We start from the raw sequence: 25254 nt of genomic DNA, 5'->3' as shown, positions 1-25254 counted from the left end.
ATTTTCCTGTAAAATCTAACAAGGACTATGCTACAGCATCCACTGAGAATCTCTGAAGGGCAAGGAAACTACCAACAATAATGAAATATTCTGATAACTGAGAAGACTTTCATCTGAACAATTAATGAAACACATAAATTTGTCACAGAACCCAACACTAGATCATTATAAAGAAACCTTGCTGAAACATTTCTTGTCCCAGCCAACTAGATCAAAGAAATGTAAGGTCCTTGAAAAACCACAAAGCACAGGAGTTACTTGCACAACCTCGTACATACACCTAGGTTGGTCAAGAGAAAAACACCTCATATAACGAAGCAATTCCATGTATAGTTATATAACACTGGGACCTTGGAGTTCTGACTTCAAAGGCAGAAACCCAGAAGGAATTTATTCCAGGAAGAGAGAATCTACATCTCCAAATCTGTTCACGAGGATCCCACTTGCACAAGATCAGCATCAACTCAAAGTCAACCAAAGATCTCAAGTCCAAAACTCATGCACATGAATGCCCTAAAAATTCTTAGACTGGTGTGAACTACATGTTTCTAGGCCAATTCTCTAATTTTTCCCCAAATGTTGACCTCTTAAAGGCTTACCAGGCTGACATGCTGTTGGGCAGGGAGTCCACTCACTGAAAGGTGTAACAACACAGTCCTTCTTGCAGGGGAGGAGGCACGGCCGCACGGCCTCAGGTCGGATGGACTCTGGACATCTATTGATCCGAACGCAGAGACAAAATGTAATAAAAAATTGAAACTATGGAGAAAGACCTTTTTCTCAAGACTTCCACAGGGCTGTGAGCATAGTGCCACGCCAAAGATATCCCTCCTGGTCACAGCACAACTAATTTTTCTTCTCCTTTGCTCTCACATAGCAATTTAGTACATTTCAAGGGTGAAAAAAAAAAATAAATGTTTTAAAAATTGTGGAGCTCAGCTTGATGACTACAGGACAAAGGTAGCTTTGTCTATGACAACAAAAATACAAAGCTCACTGGAGCAAAACAGACATATTTATCACCAAAGAAACTGAGTAGTTATGTTTATAAAGTAACCTTGTTTTAGCACAACATGCAACAGCTTTCAAACCACTTGCAACTGGCTCTAAGGACTGATGTGATATTCCTTCACTCTTAATCCCTAGGAAACACAAAAATAGCTTCAAGTGATCTTTAATTGAGGCCTTGATTGTTATGTTAAAAGTTGTACAATGTATTACAGTAAGAAGAGCTCTGTGAATTTCTTCATTTTTAACTCCTAAATGAAAAACGTCACACATATTTTAATAAAAATTTCAGACACAGTTAATACATAAGTTAATTATATTAATTAGTTAATATATAAAAACTCAAAAAGTGTAAAAGGGACAATTTTCTGGGATCAGGCAGATCTTGCATATCAAGTGGGTGAACAGGAAGGAAATTATTCTTTTTCATTTTTTATTGGTTTCTATTAAAAAAAAAAAAAAATCACTCAAAAATACTTAGCAATGCATGCAACCCAAAATGATCCCATTTGGAAGAGGAATATCCCACTAATCCCTACTAGAGAAAAGAAAAAAAATCTGAAAGTCATGATTCTGCTACTTAAGTGTTTACTTACCCCCTTCGGTTCCATTTCTCCTTACACCATCTCACAAGTGGAGGGGGCAAACAACTATTTTAGACATTATATAGTTCTATAAACAATATGTCTAATTAGGTGAAGTCAGAGCATATCAGTGGATTCAAGATCTAAATGAATACTAGATGTCTTTCCTTTTATTTAATTAATCTCATTAACCTCAAGAATTTTAATTAACTTTACTGAAATCAACACAGTCTGCTTATACGAATAGGATTGTTTTGAGAGCTACAGTAAGAAATGAAACTCGGTTGTAAGTCTCTAGACTCATTAATGGTGCAAAAATAATTAGCAATGTCTTGATTTTTCTATACAAGGGAAAACATCTGTGCTACTTATTTTCCTCATTTAGTAAAGCAAAGCAAAATTCAGGATATTTGTACTGCAGAACATATAATTTTGTTGTTGTGTTGCTATCACATTATAGAAGCTATATATACCAAATGAACAATATAAATCACACATATGGTTCTGCCTCATTGGGGTGCAAATATAATGCAAAATCTATTTACTTTTTCTGTTTTATTAGAGCACTGCTAATAACGTATTGATGAACGTTATATTCAGATGTACTTTACATTTTCCTCACACCTGTCCTTCAGGAAAAGTATTTGCAGAAAACCGTAAATTAGAATAACAGAGGAGCAAAAAAATCTCCACTGCTAAAAGCACGCATTTGGCTTGGATTTACATGGAAAGCTAAAAAGGGGGTAGCTATTTGGTTTTGTTATATATTAGGACCCCCTTCCTAGTAGTGGTGGAGTAGCACCTGGAGAATTAGTCCTGAAACAAATTATTTTCAACGCCACAGATTCCATACACTGAAAATGCCTTTACCTGTCACGTGTTGTATAAATAATCACTACTAGCCCTCCTTTAAATACCTTTTAGGTGTGACCTGGCCAGAACTGCTCTTCATGCAGAAGACTTTCCTCGTCTGTATTCCCACTCCACAAGTGGCCTCTCCACTCCAGTTGATGGTGGAGTTGAGCGCGGTCACCAGCACGTCCTCGGAGCAGGAGCTCCAGGGAGACGTTTCCCAGAAGAAATGCACACATGGATGATCATTACAGGCACGGTGTTCCTGCAGGGCTCGGTCAGGGGGACAGGCTTTTCCACCTGGAAAGGGTCAAGAGAACACCATATTTTATCTTATGGCACATGGCAAAAGGAAGACAAGGAAAGATAAACAAAAATGTCAGGTTTGTCTAATATCTTCTCTTTTTTTCCCATTAAAATAAATAAATAAAGCTTAAAGAAAGCTGTTGACCTTTATGGCTGCAATAACAACCTTCTAAAATATTGTTTCCCCATTAAACTAGCCTTGCATAAAATTGTATTCCAATGCATAATGGAAACAGAAATGGGCAAAGAATATTTCTGAGTTACCTTATTGATAACTCCTACACACAGCCAAGTTAATTCAACTTAAATGCCAGTATCACTCAGCAAACATGCAATTAGGTTTTAAGACAAATTAAGCATTATTTTTATGTTCATTCTCCTTGCTAATTTCCCAAGGAGGAATGCCTCTATCTCATATTTGGACTCTATTCACGTGTTGCCTTAAAGATTGGAGCTGCTGAGATGCTGAACAGTAATGACAGAGGAATGCATCAAACGATACCAACATCTGAAAATCAAGGAGGGGAAACTTGAAAGACAGGTTTTGAGTATGAGGCCTTTACTTTTCTGAAGTACCATCCTTCAAATGTGTGTCCAAAGATTTTGCTAAGCTGCTACACTTTGTCAGCAACTGGTGACAAATCCACAAAGTACACAGGTTTGAACAGCCTCCCCAGAAAGTATAACACTCCAGCCAGCAGCCCGAATTTATCCCATAAAAGCAGGAGATATTTGTAGCTCAAAAGCTATGGAGTAATGCAGTGAAATTTAACAGTAAGCATTGCCATTTTTGGAAGAAAGAAGTAAAAATTACTAAAATGGAAACCATTCTCTTCCAGGAGGGAGAATCTGGCAACTTGGGACATTGCCAAAGTGCTGCAGATTTTGAAAGAACTGAAGAGTGGGGCCAGATATCAGGAGGTTCAGAGCACCTTTACACCCTACTAAAATGAACAGGAGATGAAGGTGTATTGCTCCTCAAAGGGATGCCTATTGCCTTGCAGGACTGACCCTCCCGAAATAAGGTATGACCCCAAGCAGCCACAATGAATAGCAGGGAGAAAGGGAAGAGAGAGAAAAATTACTTGACATGCTGATTTGGGTAATCATGTCACATTACCATTTATCTTTTCATGAAAATGGACTGTTCCACCCAGTGTTCAGTCTCAGAAATGTTTAGTATGATGAAGGAGTAGAAAATGCCCCAGGTAACTTATTTCCTGAAGATTTTGACTTGGCAGGAAAAATGCAGACCAACTACTGTTCTTGTGTGTTTGAGCACAAGTTTTTTAAAAAAAAGGCTTAGCAAGCAAATGGTAAAATGCTTGGTGCATTAGGGAAAAAATAAAAATCAAAAGAAAATATCTAACTTAAATTTTGAACTTCCCAGGGGAAAAAACGAGGTGCCTTTTTTTCAAAAATATCCATGCTAAGGAAGCTCTCCTAAACAACAGAGAGTAGTAACGAGGCAGTTTTAACTTAATAAGAAACACCACAAGGTCCATCCAACCTGGCATTGTGCCTGCAACACCACAAGCAGGAGATACTCTTTATAGAAAGCAAAAAAACCTGGCCACTTTCTGCAGTTCATTGACAACTTTCGCACAAGGAAAGCAGGACAGGACTCCTCTGCCTGGCCATTCCAGTAGCCATTTACAGACTTTTTATGGACATGATGTTCATCAGTTCCTCTAACTCATTTCACACCTGCTGAGAATGCCTGCTCCACAATCTCCTCTTGTACCAACTTTCAGAAGTTTGCTGCATAATTAATTATCTTTGAAAACCTGCTTTAAATCAAGTAAAATAAAGTCCATCTAGTTTCATCAACAGCTTCCTGGTTATCATATTCTGGGAGCTGGTGAAGGGCTTGGAGAAAATGACCCAAGGGTTTGAAGTGAAGTCAGCCTGTGAGATGGTGTCCAGAAGTCCTCAGACAGCAGAGCCACAGCCAACACTGCCTGCACTGACAAACGAAATGGCCCTTGCAAAGGTACCACAGCTTTGTAGAGTTGGGGGTCCAGCTCTGAGCTGGGTATGAAAGAGGCAGAGAAAGCAGGTAACTTAACACTGCCTCACTATTGCAGTGATAATGGCATTAAATCCACTTTCGCTCTCTAAAATTTCAGTCACTGTCTCTACACAGACGTGTGACTCTGCATAGCAAACCATCACACCCATTGCTAAAGATGCACAGAAAAAGTCGGGGTGTTTGATTTTAATAGTTAATTATTCCTTCCTGAGACATTTAAAGCATTCAGTTAAAAGTAGGACATTTTTAGTTTAGTGTCTTGCAGGTTGAGATATACCGTGCTTCTGTACTTCCAGAATTCATTTCTTCACAATTTCACTGTCATAATTCCAAGTTTATCTGTTATTTGTGTTTCATTACTTTCATGGAAAATATGAAGTCAACTGTATTTTTCATTTTAATTATTCTCTAGCTCACAGACTGGTTTAGTAGTAGTTACTATCATTCAATTAACAATTATTTTCATCCTGAAAAGTCCAAATTTTCTTAACAAGTGCTTATAAGGATGTTTATGTAAATATAGACCTTTCACATGAGTAAGGGTTTGCAAGATCAAGTCCTTACACTGTCCCAGAAACAGCAGGTGGCTTTACTGATTATTTGCAAAATAGTACTTAACAGAGCTTGTCCTAAACTAGATTTGCATCTGGAAGTGTTTTGTTGCTGCATTAACCACACATAGGTCTGGCAATAGCAGGTATTTTGTGTCAACAAGGCTTTAGTCTGTTGGAGTTCTTCACATTTTATGAATTTTTATGCACTTGATTCAAGACCTTTCAAATCCTGGGTGATAAACCAACATGCAAATTAATTACCATATGTGTAAGTGTAGCTAGAAGACTAAAGTTCTAATAGAAAATAGTTTGTGTAAATAGCTGTATCACTGATGTTAATATGCAAAAAAACAGATACAAGATGTGTCCATGAAGATCCAGAGGAAATCACATATATTCATCAATAACTATTTACTTGCTACAACAGAAAAACAAGAAGGTCAATAGGTCTGCATTAATAAAATAACATAAGAGGCCCTTTTCCACTTCCTCATTTTTCACAGTTCACTGTTTAAATTATTACTACAATATTCCCAGATAAAGACACTCACAGGATGAGCCTGTGTCACGCAGCAATTTTATTGGTAGAGGATTCAGCTCTCCTGAAACAAATTCACACCCAGACTGGTCCTCAACAGACAGCAATTCAGAGGCTGAAGTAAATAATTTTGAACTGTGACAGAATTTCTCTAAGTGACACATTAACTCCAGCCCATAAAGATCTCTTACACCCCAGGTATGATGCACGGACAAGCAGTAACTATTATTCCTCATTGCTGTGGAACTGGGACTAGCTCTGATCTAAACACAGTTTGGCTGAGGAATGCAAGTCAATTCATCAAGGGAACAGTGGTTAATCCAAAAGTGTTCACCACTCACCCTCAGCTGGAAGGGCCAAGATGGACCTGGTCCTGCTTTGAGCGCCCTCCGCGTTTTTACTGGAGCACGAGTGGGAACAGGGAGACCACGGGGACCACTCGCTGATGACACAGTCCATGGCACAGGGGATTTCACAAGCCACAACTTCAGGGTGGGGCAGCTCTGAGCAGAGGTGATGTGGCACTTCTTCACCTGGAGCAAACGCAAAAAAGACACGTGGAGAGAGGCACGGCTTGGTTCAATATCCACAGTCTGCACCAAACAGACTAAGTTTATGTCAAACACTCGCCTGGCCATGGAGGAATATACTACAAAAGAGAATGTGGTTAGGCTTCAGGCTTGAAAGGGTAGTACTTGAACAACTAACTTAAATATTTATTCAGAAAAGCAAAGAAGAAAGAAACGTGTTTCAAGGTTGGTGTGTGACATCTTGGCTGCAGTCCACTTTATGAAGCAGGCAAGCAAAAGGAATGAGATAATTCACAGATTCACAGAATTCAATCAGAAATAATGACAGTTGCCCTGTATTTTCTAGCAATCTCTACCTACAGAACCTATTTTCCACAATATAAATCGTGCAAGTACTCAAAGACGTCAGATTTTTTTTTCCTGTAGATCAGAGAAGTATCTGATAGATGTTTTTGTCCTTCCCCTGCAACCTCACCAGAATGAACCACTCTTATTTCTGACTCTTGCTTCTCACCCAAAACCCAGGAGATCCAAAATTATGAATCAGTTGGATCACCCACATCCAAGGGAGAAATACTTTCTGTTGGAGATGAGCCAAGGGACCTGGACCAAAGCACACCCTCCTGATGAGAAGCATCTTTCCAAAAGCCCTTTCAACAAGAAGGTAGGACACTGGGGACTGGTAGAGAAAAACCTATCAACCAAAACAACCACTAGCAGAATGAGCAGCAAAAGAAAGCACATGAGGGATGTCATGTGGAATACAACAGAGAACTATTGTTTTTAAAAAGGAAAATAAAATAATAAAATACACTTTTATTTTTTAAAATAATATGGAAAAAGTCCAGAAATTTTAGTAATTACATAGAATTTACGAGGATATCATAATTCACAAAAAGTTCATAAAATATAACTCTTTCAGTACTGAATTACATCTAATATCTTACAAATATATTTTAAGCAATGAACAGTCATGACTGACTTTGTTCTATTGCTTAGTATTTCTGTATCCTCATGAATTTTCAGCTATATATATGTATATGAAATTTCTGGAAGCTCAACTCCACCTGTTTATAAACAACAAGGTCACACCAAACGTTACCTCCTCTTTTGCCCTCATCATAGTTACAAAGCTCTCCTTTGAGGGTTCTTTAATTATGAACCTAGGGAAAAAAAACCATAATGACTATTCAGGCTCAACTATATGTAAGAAAAAATAAAATTAAATTTATAATGGTAACAACTGGCTCTTTCACCTCACACTACAGGAACAGGCTCCAGAACAAGGCAGCCCAGGATGCAATTATAAGTGGGAGGGTAGAAAACTGCTGGCCCCACATATACAAGTGAGTAAATAAGAGAGGCAGGCTGTGAGCACATAAAGCTGTCGGCAGCAGGGTGGTATTATCTGCAGTTGCATTCCTAAATGAAGACAGGCTCATTGCCCTCGAGGCACAAATAAAACTTTTCAAGCGTATTATGAGAAGGAGCGTCGGATCCAGCAGGCAATCAGACTGCAAGATATGGTTAAAAATACTTTATTTTTATACTCCCTTTCCTTTGTGCACACCTCTGCTCACCAGGAAAGGCTCGATATGCCCAGTCTCTGCACTATACTCCCTGCACACAGCCCCCATCCCTCAGAACTGCAACTGGCACCCCTGCAAACCAAGCTCAATCCCTCATTCCCTTTGACTAGCCCGGATCAGCACTGCTGCTTTGGATGCTCACATAATACTGAGAACTATCTTCAGAGAAAAACAATGTAAAAACACCAAATAAACCTGTAAGCCTTATTCCAGCTGTCTTCCCGAGTCACTTCAGCGTCAAAATCCCTGCTAACGTTTTGACAGCTTGTCTGTACAGCAGCAGATAACAGGAGGGCATCCTGGGCAGGCGTGATTTCTGGAGTCAATGGTACAGCAGCATCAAGAGATTATATGCTTTGGTGAAGTGGGGTGAAACATCTGTCCTCCTCTCCCATCACTGACACTGACATGGAAGCACGTGGACAGTCAGTAACAGGTTTCTGAACCAGAAGGGATGGAAAAGGGACACTGGTACTGCAAGCAGGTCCCCCACCCCTCCATCCATAACACAGGTTATCTCTGTTGCATCAGGACTTTATGCAAAGAGAGTACCATGAAGTTCACCAAATTCTGAATTTAACCCAATTTTTCCACCAGACTGTGCTACAGATGTAAGAATCAGAGAAAAACCTACTTGTTGAAAGCCAGGAGAGCCTCTCCATTGATTTAATCTGACTTTACAAAACCCAAGCCACTCCATTCAAAAGACAGGTCCGCTTTGGGGTGGCTTCCTCCAGGTGCCACATATTTTGGAGTAACCACCCTGTGGGGAAGGGAAGCAAAGGAGCAAAACACACTTTCACCTTCTTCCCTCTGTGACTTCTTTTCACGCTGGATTTACAGCAGGTGACAGCAACAGCAACACTGCAAACAGAGGCTGCAATTCACAGTTCCTCAGCAAGGAAAGGAAGCTTTGCGTTTTGTTATAAAGAGTTTACCACCAGGTGCATGGAGGTACAATTCAACACTCACTTTGATTTACTTTATAGTTCCACTCGCTGTGTTCAGGTTTAATTACTGCCTTCTATTACTGCAGAAGGGGAATGTTCTCCTGTACCAGCCGCCTGGCTGAGAATTCACAGAAAACTACTGCATACTACAAAGGGAGGCAATAATATTTCATTTTCCATGAAAAATACAAGTACAGGATAAAGCTGAAGTGTGCTTTATACATTTTCACAGATTTACAGGGAATATTAAATTCTCCAGAGCTCCCAAACTGTCCACTCCGTACCTTAAAGGTGTAATTCTTATCTCAGATATGCTGAATAATCTTTCCAGATATTTCTCTAATCTTTACACACACAAGTCCGTTCTATGGGGCTGGATGGGATCCAACCCAAATGTACTGAGGGAGCTGGCAAAAGGGCTCATTAGACACTCTCCATCATTTACCAGAAGTTCTGGCTATCTGGGAAAGTATCAGGTAACTGGAGGTCAGTAAATGTGACACTCAGCTACAAAAAGGGCTGGAGGAGGATCCAGGGATCTTAAAGCCTGCAGCCTGACCTTGGTACCAGGGAAAGTCATGGAGCAGATCATTGTGAGTGCCATCACACAGCATGCACAGGACAACCAGGGGAACCATCCCTAGCCAGAGTGGTTTTACAAAAAGCAAGTCCTACTTGACTAAACTGACCTTATTCTATGAGAAGGTGACCGACTTATTGGATGAGAGAAAGGTTGTGGATGTGTCTAACTGGACTTTATCAAAGCCTTTGACACCACTCCCCACAGCACTCTCCTGGAGAAACTGGCTGCTCATGGCTTGGATGGATGCACTGTGCAATGGGGAAAAAACTGGCTGGACATCCAGGCCCAGACGGTGGGGAATGGAATTACATCCACCTGAGGCCAGTCACCAGTGGGGTGTCCCAGGGCTCAGTACTGGGGTCAGTCCTGATTGATAACCTGGACAAGGGGACTGAGTGCACCCCAGTAAGTCTGACACCAAGCTGGGTGAGAGTGTTGATCTGCTGGATGGTAGGAAGGCTCTGCAGAGGGATCTGAGCAGGCTGGATAGAGTGGTTGGAAGCTGCCTGATGGAAAAGGACCTGAGGATGTTGGTCAGCAGCTGGCTGAGAGCAAGAACATAACTACCTGCCATCACCTGTGAGGCACAACTGAACTGCCTGAGGTAGAATAATTGAAACAGCACCCTCAGCATCCCAGGAGCCAAAGTGATCCCTCTCACATGCTCTTTATTTCATGCCTTAAGCACAAATTGTTCTCAGCCTTGCAGAATGCCTGCTTTCCTAAAAGAAGCTATAGTTAAGAAAAATGCTACAGTTTTCTATTCAAAATGTTTTATTGCAAACATCCTGAACAACTCTAATGGCATTTTTTAAACTGATTGCCCTGTACTTGAATAGTTTAGTGATTATAAAGCTAAATACTCAAGATATACTCACCAGATAGCCTTTTATAGGAAAGATTTAATCCATATTCTTCCAAGTCAGGAGGTAATAATTACAAAAGAGAAGACAAGCAAGGCATTTTTGTAAATATATTGGCTAACAAAGTTGCTCATTACCTAATGTACCAGTCCCTCATTTGAATTCTTTAACAAAGCAACAGAGAAGCTACGTGGAAAAGTACCATTCTGAGTAGAATTTTTAATTCACCTAAAAGCAAACTAAAGTCTTCCCAACAGCAGACACAAAATAAGGAATGACCTAAATCCCCCCTTGAACTAAAGAGCTTGGTCTTGTTTCCAACAACTCAATTTTTTTCTCATTGCATTTTCCATTCCAGAAAGAGAAGCCACTCCCAGGGTCCTGAATAACGCGCTCCATGTTGAAGCACTGAACCAAAAGGAAAGTTGCATTTGGAATCAGTCCCATATTAAACTGCATCTGTCTATTTTACATACTGCCTTGCAGCTCTGGTGCATTAGTCTCATTCTTCCCAGTGACCCGTCGTACACCCACCTCCTGTGACAGTTTTTAATTACTCCTGCCAAAGACATTCCTCCTCTGGCTCAGGAAAAAGGGAATGTCCACTAGACAGGACACAATTAAGGCAGCAAAAATACAAATCCCATCAGGCAGCAGGAATAGAAAGACCAACTCAATAACAAACCAAGTATTCTCCTTTCGACATTCAATAGTATACCATGATCATTTTTTAGAAGGAAAAACTGCAAAGTTACTTTGAAGATTTCAGGTTTTCACATGGGTGGAGCCTCGAGTGACCTCCACGATGGGAAAAGGCTCAAGGCAAAGGAATTACATTTCAGACTGTTCTGCATTGCTATGTAGAAGTTCAGAAAATTTATTTTTTGCACAAGACTGCTGCAAAAATGCTGCATATTTAATGACAATTACCAGTTTGCCATCAATATTTCTCCTTGTAGCATTCCAAATTATTCACTGGAAATAATGAAGCTGTCATCTAAAATACTATACGTATCGTAAAATTTTATGTGCCACTTAAATCTCAGAAAAGAATGACAATAAACTTTGATTAAATACTTGCCTGTAACAGAGTGAGATGTCAACAGGCAGCAGTAAATCCAGAGGAATTCCTATTGACTGTATGCCAGTTTGCTAAGAGTAAATGCATTCAGAGAAAGCTGTCTGCTGGCAGCATCCTGGCCTAGGCATCTCATCAGCTACCGAAAATGGTACATTTAAACTCAATAACAATCAAATTACAACAGGAGAAATTTCTCATAACCATCTTGAATGTCTTCATCTCATCACAGCATCACGGATCTTTTTTCCCATGCTGCACAACCAGCTTTAGAGAGATCTTAAAGCATCCAGGGGCTGATGTCTTCAGTCATCTCCAGCAGATGAATCTCACTGAAACCTCTGGTTCCCGGTTGACTTTCCTTAATGCCAGTCAACAGGTAAGAACATCGGAGAAGAGCAGTGTCAGTCAGTCAGGGAGAACAGTGGCACATGGAATAAATTTAATTGCAGTGGTCCATCACTATTACCAGAACCCCACGGAGGGGAAGGGGAATGCAAAAGCAACGAAGGCAAACGGAGGTCGAGAGTGTGAAAGAAGGTGAAGCCGTGAAATAGAACAAGCCACTCACAACAGACAGGAGGGAATAAGCACAAATAAAACCAGGACTTTCTCAGGGAACAAAAGAAAGAGAGAATGGATGAGACAATCATTAAGGTTTTGAGTCAAAAGGCTTGGTTAAAATGCAACTGTGAAAAACAATGTGTTAGTTTAAGGAAAACGCATTTTTAACCACATAATGCTCAGTGAAGAGAAAGGGAGAAAAGACTCAGGAGGATAAGAAAAAGGAAAGTAAGCCAAAAAGTACAAAACTTAACAGAGGGAATGAGAATAAAGATGAAAAGAAATGAATGTCTGGAAATATGTTCCAAAATTTCCACAAAATCAGAAGTCTTGTCCAAATCCCGCCATCACTGGCCACCATCCTGTGCCTTACTATGGCCAAGCAATCATTGCAGAGAGTATGAGAAAAAGATGAGTATGGAGAAAAAGCAGTATTTGTTTTCATTTCCTGTGTATCCTCTACAGCAATTTGGACTGTTTGCCCACTGTTGTTTTCTCTCTTTATGTAAATGCACACAAGAAAACTGATTTGTGACTCCAAGGAAGCTCCAAGAAAGCCCAGCACAGGAGAGGCACGTGAGTGAGCAGCTGCCAAGCCCACAGAGAACATCCCAGAACTCCTCTGTGGAGTATTACACACACAAGGTTACAAAAACTAACACACCTGCGTGAGGTTACCCACACAGAGACTGCCTCCAGTGTGTTTCCTATCCCACGTGGAAAGATAAGTTGTCATTTAAAGGAATTTGCTGCATATTCACCTGCTGAGCTTGGGCATAGAAGCAGAATCAGTTCTACCTGATGGCTGCTTGCACAGTCCCTCCTGAATTAAAGAGAAATTGCTCCTGTGGCAGCTGAAAGTAAGCACGGGTTCGCTGCATCCCCAGAGTAAAGCATGGAAATTCAGGCTGCTGTTCCTAATAATTAACACAGAGCAGCAATCTGAAAATATAAAGTATAACAACTTAACATAATCCATATTAGTGTTCTGGGGGTTTTTTCCTCTCTTTTTCTTTGCACGTTTTTCTTTTTTTCTCCATTATCCGTCCTCCTTGTAAATGAGGGAAGCTATACAGGTGGGTTGATCAAGACTGATTGCAATTAAGATTTATTGTTGAAATTGCTGCTATGGTGTAATTGAAACAGGTGTCCCTCTATTTCCTTCTCTGTATTACTTTCTTCCAAATGCTAATCAACACAAAATATTGTAGAAAGCAATTATACAAAAAAGTCAAATGTATTAAAATATTATAAATTATACATATATTTCCAAAACTTTAAGAAAAAATATTAGCGGACTTTTTTATTCCAATAACATACAGAGTCCACTTCATATTATATATCTAAGATATAATATACAATATGGGGCAGAATAATTTTAGTGGAAGAATTCAGGCATTTTAGTTTAGAAAAAAGGAAGGTGGCATTTTATTTCTAATGCATCACAGCCATAAATTTCCAAACATTAAGTTGCCTTAAGTTGCCTTAAGTTGCCACCTTTGCTCTCAAAACTGAAAAAAAAAAAAAGATTTATTACCAAGGGCAAAGTAGAAGAAAAGTTGTGTGTTCACACACGGAAAAGTGCAATACTTTTATACCTATACTGCTTTGATTATTCTAATTTTTCTTCAGATTCTGCTACTCAGTAATGATATTCCTTGCTGGCTTGCTCATAGCCATCAAAAGCCTGTGACTGACTGTTATCCAAACAATATTCCCAAAATAAGTTGGCAATTTGACATCTATTGGGAATAGCAGACTCTTTTTCTCTTCTAGCCCAGAAATCACCCCAGAAGTGAGTTTGTATTAACATGGGACACTGAAAAATTGTAAACAACAGTGCAGCAAATGAGGTTGATCTAAGTTGGCAAAAGTCTTGTTTTCAGATACAGTGAATGCTAATGATAATAAATAATTGCAAATACCATCTGGACTCTTTAAAAAACATCTTTCTCCAAGTCTGCAATTGAATCTCTACAAAAAGAGGATCAATGCAAAAGAAAATGAAAACAGTAAATTAAAATTAGATTTATGCCAACTACTTAAAACTAAGAGCTCATTTAGAAGCAGTTAACACAAAAATGTGTTCTAGTTCAGCTGCAGAGTCTGGCCTAATCCCATAAAGCAACTCTGAGAGCTCCCGCAGCCCATCAGGAAATGTTCAGAATTTGCAGGACCAAACACTAAGCTATTTTTTATTTTTATTATTACTACCATCTTTTTCAATTTTGTCTCTAATTGATCCACAAATCTCAGAACAGAGCTTTTATAAACTGCAATAAAGAAGAAAATACACCCAGTATCATAGATGATCATCAGTCAAGGGTCTGGATGAATGTCTGAGATCTGTTCTTGACCAAAACAACACAACAGCAAACCATGACCTTCAGTTATTGAGGAAAACTTCCCAGTGTACACAGGTTTAGCCAAGTATCAACTATGCATCTAAAGTGCATAAGACACTTTTCAGCTGGGTTAAGTTACTTCTGGCTAATGTACCCTGGCCTCTGCTTGAACCATTTTTACATAATAAAGCTGTGAATTTTAGACAGAGTGTTTAATTTCCACTGTATTTTGCATAGATCATTTAGTACTTAAAATGGGGATAAATCAAATGTAGGAAACACAATATTAACAATATTTTCTGTGTGCTTCCACTTTGCCCATGAGGTGGAACTTTAATTACATCATTAATAAGGATGCCTGCATTTTCACTCAGTACTGCATCATTCCTCTAGTGCCATTTAAACTGCATTTGGTCTCTAAACTGCTCCACCCTCTGGAACTGGTTCACTGATTATATGGGAGCAGCAGCCTCATCCTGCTTACAACTCAGCTACAATGGCATCAACTGAAGAATTTAAAGGCAGGAATCACTTACGATGACCTAATATGGTTTATTTAAAAAAGTTTCCTGTTCTTTTCTGCCTCCAGAAAGTTTATATAGATTTAAAAGTGACAGTTGTTTTGGAAGAAAAAAAACAAAAGAAAAAGAAAAAAAATCTAAAACTCAATCAGTATTTTGCCCAATTATTCAGAGTCCAAACTGTCTGGAAACTATTTTTAAAAAATCTGAAAGATGGCAACTGTGAGTACACTTTTTGCTGAGGAAAAAAATTATAATTTCCTTATTTGTTCCAAAGTAGAAAAAAAAAAAAAAAAAAGAAAAAATAAGTATGAACCCCGAAGGGCCCAAATGGATCCCAACCACTCATTCCCTGACAGGTTTTCCAGTTCCTGTTTTTAACTTTGCTACAATTTTAACTTTGCCACTAGATTAAAGAAAAACACAGAATCAGTAAATGAAATCAAATGAAAGCACTTCACCCCCCTTTTAAACACCCTGAAGTGTCGAGGCTGTCAGGAGACATTTGGACACGCTCTTCACATATAAGAACAGAAACACAAAAAATGGAGAATATCCGGATAAAATTTGGTTTTCTACCACTAAATTTCTCCGTGTGAAAAAAGCAATAACCACTTTGCAACTTGGAAAATATTTCTGTTCTGATTATTCAGCTATTAAAATAGGAAAGTGTCATTTTATGACAATTGCTTTCGGCAGGAGATATTTTACACTTATATTTGCAAGGAACGGGAACATAAGGAAGAACAATATTAAAACCTTCAGCGTTAATCAGTATTTTCAAAGCTAAGCACATTTTGACAAACTTTCTAATAGACACTGTTCAAAATTCATAACACATATGAGCATGATTACATTACTCTAATTTATTTTTTCTCCTCTCATGCGCAGCAATAAAATTTTACCTTTGAACTTATATTTATTACAACTTTTACTCTATGGAGGGCATGCAGGCACAGAAATATAATAAAGCTCTGCTAATTCCATACATTATTGAAATCCTAACAGTGCAAATGGTATCTTACTGTCTTCATGCATACTTAAAATTTCAATTCAAAACCCATTTCATTAAAAGGTCTGGTTAAGCAACAGTATATGTTTTTTATAAATTTGTAAGTTAATGTAGCAGAATTATATTTTAGATATTCAGAAAAAAAGGATGTAATACTAGTGTTTGTTTAGGTGTTGTAAGCAAAAACTTGATTGATACTAAATAATTGAGTGGTCCATCCATCAGACTCCTCTAAGCACTATAAAAATGCAGAGAGGGGAAAAGCTAGAAAATAACATTTGCTCACCCACAGGCAGCTGAAAATTGGGTCTAATTTCAGTGGTAAAAATCCCATTGACTTCCCCACACTGGGAAGTGTACAGCTATGCAGGATAACTTCAAACTTAATGAAAGCACAAACAAGTGAAAGCACAGAAGGAATTTACACTGGGAAGATCAGGGGTCATCAGTAAAACAAATGATACCTGGCCAAGGAAAACATCAGGACTAACACACAAGAGAAATTCTGGGAATCTCCTAAATTGGTGGATAGAGCAGTAACTGATACAGCAATCCAGAAAGGGAGCAGCTCACACAATCAAGTACATGACAAAGTGCAAAAGTTGACTCGAACTGCAGGTATAATATTGGCACAATCTCCTCTCTCCTCGCAAAGGTCACTTCGCACATTAGCTCCAGCTCCATTGATTAGCGGCTGAGATAACAGCAGCTCACACACTCCTCAGGCACTGGGAACAGAGACAAGGGGATGACTTTCTGCATACCACATCCTCATCACATTTCTGGTAATTGTTCAGTCACAGATAAGGCACAAATAGGGAAAAAGCAGCAGAACAGACTCCTCTGAAAACATTAACAGAAACAACTTAACCACCTTTACATTTGGCACTGAGGCATCAAAAATGATAGCTATTATTACTGCTGTAATTACATGGCTGTGACTTGGAGGAATCGCATTTTGCTTCCCTGGAAACATGGCCACGTGTTTGACAGCTCCTAAACCCACAGGAACAGATCTCCCCACCACAGTCAGTTTGTAGAACTGAACACCTGGGCACCTGAAGACACACGGCCAGGAATGGTCCAAAGGGCTCCCAAACCCAGGAGTCCATCACCCCCATCCTCCTGGAGGCAGCCTATGGCAGTTTGACCACCACAGGATCACACAATGGGGAGTTCTGAAAACTCCACAGCCAGGAGTGCTGGCAGCCCTGGACTCGGCTTCTCTAATCCCAAGCTTCTGAGAAGTACCAACATCATGATCTTTCCAGAGCATCACTCTGTCCCCACCACACCTCTGTCCTGACATAGGCCACCCTTGAGGACTAAGTCTGAGACTTTCATATCTAAACTCTTGTCAGAACTCTGTCTGTGAGCCAGCAGTGGTCACATACGTCCTCCTGAGCCAGGTGCAAGACAGAAATGCAAGGGAATAAAGACACTGAGCCAGTTAAGCTTTTTGACCACAAAATACCAGACCAGACCAGGAAAAGCGTGAGGGCCATATTTCAACTCCAGCACACAGATGTAAGGAAGTTGCCAAGACAGAGGATTTCCCAGAATTTAGTAAACTCCGTGCATGATATCAAGCTCTCAATCTCTGATCAAATTTAGGCTATTGAGCCATTCTGGGCCACAGCAAGCCCAGACGGGACAAGTCAAACCTCATCTTTGCATGAATTCCCATCAACAAGCAGCAAAGCAGGGAGCAGTTTACCACAGCAAACTATGGTGTTGTCTCCCTCCTACACAAAGGTGAACTTCCAATATCAGCTATCTCTGCTGTAGAGCCAAACTTTAACAAAATCCTTCAGAAATCTGGTCTCGAACAGATTCAGTTTTGAGAGGAATATTCACTTGCTAAAAAGTAAGGAAGAAGGTTTTTCTTTGAAATCAGATAAGCAGAGCAAGATTTTTACCTTCTCTCAAGCAGTTAGTTGGAACATATTCCACTATGGATTTTAAAGTCACTTCACCAGCAACATAACCTCCCAGCATATTGAAAACCAGCAGGAAGTGTTGAATTAATACATACATGCTAACAAGAACTCCTAGAGCCATGAATGTTCAATCCAGTTTCTCACTAGCTGATGCTGTACCTCACGGCTGCTCCGTGGTTTTGAAGCCTTGAGACAAGGGAAGAACTAGAGGGTGTAGAGCAGGGAACCACAGGAATGCAGGCAGAGGGAAAAGTCTCTGGAGAAAGCCCGAAGCAGAACAGTATCACAGCAAAGGAGGCAAGGCAGAAATGTTAACATCTGGAGTGGGATGGAGGAGGGAGAGAGGGGAGGGAAGTCAGTCTCCATCTTCAGTGGTTGTGGGGCTACATTTGGATAACGTGTGGAATACTTCCCAACAACATATAAGTTGTTCCCGCTCATGTGCTGTGTATACAAAGAGATACAAACAGAATAAGCTCTCAGAGTCACTGTGACACTTGGCTGACTGCACAGGGTAAGTTATTGCACACCAACAGACTGCTGGAAAAAAGGAACTTCTACACACCTTTGGGGTCTTATCCATACATCTTAATGTTCTGGACTGTGACAAATGATTGGATAACAACTCTTACTCCCCTTGTCATCATCCATCTTCTTAGGAGGCTTATTTCTTCAAATCCTGATGATGAACCTCTGTAGTCACTTATCTGAGCAGTGAAAATTTATTGCCTGTACCAGAAAATGAAATTCTCCTGCAGGAGAACTGCAGTGGACACAAAAGGGCAAATTTCCACCCTGGAGTATACGGATGCATTTTCTTTCTCCTCAGTGGAAACTATACACATTTATCCAATGTCAGGATTTGGACCAAAGGGTATCTCCTGTGTTAATAAGAATGGCTAATTTCCAATTAAATAAGCTTAGAGATCATAGAGATGCCCTAATGAGAAAAAAAAAAAATGAAGCCCCATACTAATCCTGCTTTCACTGCACATATTTAACAGGGCTGCCAAAGCAAAGTCTCCAAAATACTTACTAATTACATTGGACTGCCTCCAGCCACTGTCACTGCCAGGAAACGGGCAAAGTTTGCAACAAAACAAAACCACTAAGAGTTCAAAGATGATATTATTATTTTGGAAAAGCCTTGAAGAGGTCAAGAGACAAGAGAACTGTGGAACAAAGCAGTGCAGGGCTGATTTGGACAGAAAATAGTCTGTGGACTTCACAAGCAGCTGTAGAAAAATATTTTGGCACAGCTGGGAGAAGCTCCCAAACCGGTAAGCTGCAAAAGAGCAGACTTGCACTAACTCCTTGGCATTCATATTGGAATGAAACACATGCTATCTGTAGCATAGACTGGAGGGTAAAAAGAAAAGTTGTAGGGAAGAAGTCTATAAACTCAGCTGAAAGAATCCATACGTGTCTTCTTTTTCGTGCATCCAGTGGCAGGATCTGGTACCCCAAGAGTGGTTGTTCCCAAGACAGGGAGAGCCCGAACACCAAAGGATGACTGCAAGACCTGAAAGTACATGGCCGAAGAAATCAAGTTCCTACTTTTGTCTGATCAGTGATGAGAACTAGCAAATCTGTGCAAGTGGTACGTGACCCTCATCAGAAACAGTGCTAGGAACAGCCTGTCCAGCCTTCACATCAAGTTGTATTTAGCCATTAATTAGCTCGAACCAAGAACCTCCACTGCAGCTTCATAGTGCAAGAAGGGTTGAAAGAGCTGCAGGTGCCCACAGTGACACCATAAATATTGATCACAGTGCTCATTCCACTTCATCAGCCACAAAGCACACAATGGTGCTCAAGGGAGAGGAAAAGGCAGATCCAATTTTAATCACACTTCTCTACTAGAACGCAAACCTCATGGAATATTATTTTAATTACTGTTCTTTACTCATGCCAATCGCAGACTATAGAAAAAAAAAAAAGAGGTTTTTCTGGACACAATCAAAACTCCGAGCTTCCAGGAAGGTGCATCTACACTATGTGAATCAGCCCTATGTAACAACACCCAAGTGAGCTCTGCAACAGCAAAAGCAGTTTTTCAGCCCAGCATGGCACCCTGGGCTCGTCAGAAACACAGGTCATTAACCAGGAAAACTTGGTGCTACCACAGCTGTTTCTGAGCTACAAACCCCTCTGGCAGTGAGGGGGCCCTACAGACTTAGTGGCTCATTCAGACTGACCTGCTGTGGTGGGTTGACCCTGGCTGGGCACCAGATGCCCACCAAAGCTCCTCTCAGCTATGCCAAGGGAGAAAATATAACTAAAGGCTCATGAGAGAGATAAAGGCAGGGAGAGATCACTCAGCTGTTACAGTCACAGGCAATGCAGACTTGACTCAGGGAGATTAGTTTAATTTATTACTAGGATAATGAGAAATAAAACCAAATCTTAAAACGCCTTCCCCTCCACCCCTCCCTTCTTCCTGGGCTTAACTTCAGTCCCGATTTTCTCTCCCAGAAGCCACCCCTGTAGCCCCCTGCTGTCAAACCCTTGCCACACAAACCCAATACACCTCCATAGTACAGTACATAAATCCTAAACCACTTAACCTTCAAAAATATATGTCTGGGAATACTGCCAGCGAATATTTGAAAGGGATTACAGTAAATGTATTAGTTGTCACTGGAAATTAAAATATGGATTTCAATTGAAACTCTACATAAGAGGGACGTTTTCCCCCAAAATCCATTAGTTAGCAGCCATGCTGAATGAAGGGGAAATTGTACATCCAGCTCAGACTACGCAGGGCAAGCTGATATATTTTAAAAGCTGCATTTTTATCTACTGAAATAAAACATTTTACTTTTTTATTTTTCTACTTTAATCAGAATATAACCTCATTAAATGACAGTGTGTGAAAAGAACATATAAACTAGAAAGAAAATATAAAAAATTTCTGAATAAATTAATGTTTATTGCTTTTAGACTTTGATATTCTGGTCTTTACTACTTAAATGCAGTTTAAATGTATTACTTGCCACGGCCTTTACGTTAAACCCAGTAAGTCTGCAATTTGTGATAAAATTCCTTATCTCTCTTCTTCTGAACCTATGCAGAGATCCAAGGTTAATTTGCAGATAATATTACTTCATGAAATAATTATCTTAGTCTCTAGTACTTAAAATAGCCAAATTCAAGAAAGATAGTTTTAAAAATGAAGCTGTTAGGGCTGCAGGATGGAGGCTGCTCCCACTGACACACCCCCACATGGCAGTACCTTCAGTGGGAGGCATAGTCTGGGTACCCCAAGCCTGGAGCAGCCACTCACCCAGGAATTCAGGCCAGGGATGCTCCATGCTGATGCACATGAAGGAAGGGGAGCCAGCCCCATGCAACGTCACCCTCCAAGCCCCCAAATGGGAATGGCAAAGCAGCCTTCTGCCCTCTTCACAACCCCAGTACCTGCTGAAAAATTACTCTCTTGAGCCATTCTTCCTCATCCTGCTAATTTTTCCAAGCATCCTCCTATTAAACTATACAAATATATTCATTTAGTAAACATCCCATTAACCAGGTCAGTGTACAGTATTCACAACTTATTATGGAGCAGCACCAAATCAGTCACAGAAGCAATTATGCAATTTTAGAGCAGACAACTCACTTTAATCTTAATGTGGGGCTGGGGATGTATATGTCAATGTTCATTCACATGACTCATTCATTTTCAAGTATTGTGTTCCATTTGTTTCACCCTCACTCATGCAGCACTCGTGTCTTTTGATCTATAAGCTTTGTGGGCTGTCAGAAAACACAAGCTCAATGTTCCACCCTCCACATCAGGGATTTTTTCATTGAATTTAGGGGTATTTCGAAGCTTCTATTGCCTGGGGGCAGTGGGAGAAGCTGGGCTAGATATTTAGAATCGAGACCTAAATAAGCATTAAAAAAAAAAAAAAAAACAAGTCAACCAACATTAAAGAATTGAAGATCTTTCCAGAACCATTTAAAATAGATGGCTGTAGAGAAGAGAAATCAGAGCTAAGATTCTGGGATGTTATAGTTACAACAGGGGGAAAAAAAAGTGCCTGTTAAAATCCCAGCTTTATTTGAAGACATACATTTACTGAAGCATCTTGGGAAAACAGGATGCCATATAATATTAACAAACAAGAATATGCTCTGTCAACCACATGCAGCACCACAGACATTTTGAAGACCTAAATAAATAATGTATTAGAAAACCTAGCCCAGGCTGAATTAATGCAGACTCCAATGATATAAATGAACGGCAGCAGTGGAATTATTTTCCTGGGATTTAAGTCGTATATAGCATTAATAGTAAAGGCCTTGAGATACTTACTGATAGGCAAGAAACTGCTATCTTTAGATCTATGCATGCCCAGGGAGCACTCTGCCCAACTTACAGTCTCAGAGAGTTTCCAAGAGAGTTACCAAATCACTCGGCTTTATTTGTAAACACCATGAAATAGAACAAAATACCCTCTCGGCTCTATTCTCCTTTGACACAGCACTAAGTGTACAACAAACAGTGCTGACTTGGGAAATCTCCTGAAAGCGGGGCTAGGGGTGATGGGAATTTTGCATCTGGGAACAAAAAATGGAATTTGAACTTACAGGATCATCCTGGTTTCTACAATACTACGGGCAGCCAAGACTCAGCTCCTCCCCCGATGTGGGAAGGGTCCAGGTGGACATGACAGTGTCACCTTAAAGTGACTCTGTCCCTCCAGCAAAGCATCCTGGGCTCAGCCAGTCCCAGCAAACTCCCTGCTCACTTGCTAGTGGCAGATATATATTCTCCCTTCTTTCAGAAAAGTCACTTTTCAAACTACAACCATTTCCCACCAGATGCAGTGCCTGAATCCCCATGGACACCTCTAGCCACAGGCCCACGCCAGGAGCTAACTTTGTGGGATTGTTTTTCCCTCCTTAGCAATATGAAAGGAAAAAGTACCATTGTCTGTATCCAGAGCTGCTGCCCCAGTCCACGTGGGTGTGTTGGCTCATTTTTTTCCTTCTTTCTTTTCCTGGGCTTGGTAATTACCACGACAATGTGAGGGTTCATTAGTAGCAACACCACCAGGCGAGTAATGGCAAAATATAGACCACAGCTGTCAGAAAGGAACTGAGCAAATTCATACTTACAGTCCACGTCTCCACAGGATTTTTTAAATAATGCATCTGTTTTAACAACCATGGCAGGAGGATACACTAAAATTATACAGGATGGGAAGACTGGGCTTCAAATTGCAAAACACACCCCAACAATCCAGGATGATTCTGTTTCTAAAGAAACTCCACCTCATATAGACGTTCTCTTCACAAACCTTGTTCTGACATTTGCAAGCTGCCTAAAGATACAAACTGAACAAGCTGTTTATTTAGAAGGGAACCATGAAATATCTTATCCCGTTACTTGTTTAACTCTCCTAAACAAAGGCAGTACCTAATTTGAGGCAATTACAGCCATGTTTCACAGAGACAGAAAGAAAAACACCGTACAATGGAATTTTAAATTGTTCTCAATCTCCTCACAGAGCTAATCTTTCTTGATTCACTAATTCACATTCACTGCAGCACTTCACAAAAGCTCCCATTTATTAAATACGAGATTCAATTCGCAGATAAACAATTCGATAATGTAATCTACACTTAAAATAATAGTTTGGTTTCAAAGTTTAGGGGGGAATTAGGAGTTTTCCCTTTTTATGGCTGTTCTTAGCACCATTTCTTGTCACAACCTCAGAGCTCAAGTCCTGTAATCAAGGTCCACTGGGCTTGTGTTTCCACACAAGGCAGGATCTGTATGAGGATTGAATGCTGTCCCACAGAACTCACGGAATTCAGTGGGAAATCTGCCAATAGGAGGACATTAAAGAGCATTTAGGAGCTGCATCTCATGGCTGTTTTCCCTGCTCTGCAATTTCTCTACTGTTTTATCACATGTTCTTCTCCTTCCATTACGACCACCTGACTAATCACAAATTGCTGCCTAATGAAGAGTGCAGGCATTATAATACTTAATTAGAATTAAGAGGAAGATTTACTTTAAAAACCTGACAGACCAATATGCCCCAGAGCCAATCTCGGTAGTGCAGAACTACTCCAAAATTTCCGTGTCCCAAATTCTTAATTAAAAGTTCGTCAAAACTTATTGTTTTACGGGGGGAGCCTTCCCCTCTAGAATCCATTAACTTCCAAACAAGTGACTAAATTGTTTTTAAATCAGCTCTACTTCATAAACAGCTTGATAAAAAGAAACTTAAAGAAAGTACAAGACTTATCTTTCATTTCCACTCAACAGCCTTCAGAACTACTGTACAAAGGTGGCTCTCACAATCACTCCTGTCCAGCACACGACGTGCAGCACCGAAGGAATTTCTGCAGCAGAAAAAGCCTTCTGTAGGGCCACCCAGCAGGGAAGGATTAAATTACACAAAAAAAGCCCCTGCTTTCTTTCCTCCACGAAAGGGCTGTGGTCAGAGATCAATGTGAGGAGCTGCCTATTGAAGTTAGACTCAAATTATTCCCTTGTTTAAACCCCGGGAGAAGGTTGCTGCTGACACGTGGAGCACAGCACACAACCAGAGCCCAGGTGCAGCTCCTCCACCTTGCCTGAGGAGCAGTGAGCACCGAGACCTCATGGCTGCAGGCTGCTCCCAGCCTTTTCTTGACTCCTCTGACTCCCTGCACCTCTGCAGGGAGACTGCCTGCACTGACTCCTCTGCATCTCTCCTCTCCCTCACCTCAACCCCTCCTGCAGACTGAGCTGGTGGGAGGCCCCCAGCCCCACACACCCTGGCTTCTTACAGATCCTCCCTCCCAGGTCTCAGTCTCCTGTCTGCACAATCAGGTTTAGTTTATTTCTACTTCACAGAGAACTTAACTGGCTTACTCTGAAACATTTTTTTTCCTTTCATGAGTTATATCATATGAGTTGGACTCTGTCCCACTAAGCCTCACATACCGAATGCAATAAAATACAGTTGGTTTCTTTACCCTAATGATCTCCCGTTTAATTTAAACCTTCTGTACTCTTGAGTGTTTCTCTAAGCACAAAAAAAGTCTTGGCTAAAATGATTTTGAACTGTGAATTGGGCAATTTTCTGCCTGTTGAGAATTTGAAAAATACCGCATGCATTAAAAATTATATTCTGGCTTGTTTTAGTCTGGTGTCCTAAGGAAATCAGGATTTGCCATTGTGCTGTTTATCCATCTGCTGAACACCAGAGAATTTTGAAACCTTCTATTAATGTAAATAAAATTCGACAGAGGGGTTGGTCTCTAAGATTCAAATGCCTGTTTGAACTACCTTCTGAGTGCTGGAGAAAGTCAGAAACCATTACTGGACTCTCTTGCAAATTAGCTACAGGATCTTTCAGAAAACTCATGTGAATGGTGTCATATAAATATAGCTGAATATCTG

General features: G+C 40.2%; 1 protein-coding gene across 4 annotated transcripts in view; it reads right to left on the bottom strand.

The window, feature by feature from the left end:
- The window catches only part of THSD7B (thrombospondin type 1 domain containing 7B), a 308761-nt gene that overhangs the window by 134040 nt on the left and 149467 nt on the right, over positions 1 to 25254 (bottom strand). For all 4 annotated transcript variants that reach the window (XM_032693776.1, XM_032693779.1, XM_032693778.1 and 1 more), the window contains 3 exons: positions 6216 to 6407; positions 2510 to 2744; positions 600 to 715 (listed from right to left, as the gene is read on the bottom strand). In XM_032693776.1, the coding sequence (XP_032549667.1) occupies positions 600 to 715; positions 2510 to 2744; positions 6216 to 6407 (543 nt within the window). The remainder of the gene's footprint in view (positions 1 to 599; positions 716 to 2509; positions 2745 to 6215; positions 6408 to 25254) is intronic.

This window comes from Chiroxiphia lanceolata, chromosome 7 (genome assembly GCF_009829145.1).
Source record: "Chiroxiphia lanceolata isolate bChiLan1 chromosome 7, bChiLan1.pri, whole genome shotgun sequence".
Taxonomy (NCBI): Eukaryota; Metazoa; Chordata; class Aves; order Passeriformes; family Pipridae; genus Chiroxiphia; species Chiroxiphia lanceolata.
This window is presented reverse-complemented; position numbering and strand designations above follow the sequence as displayed.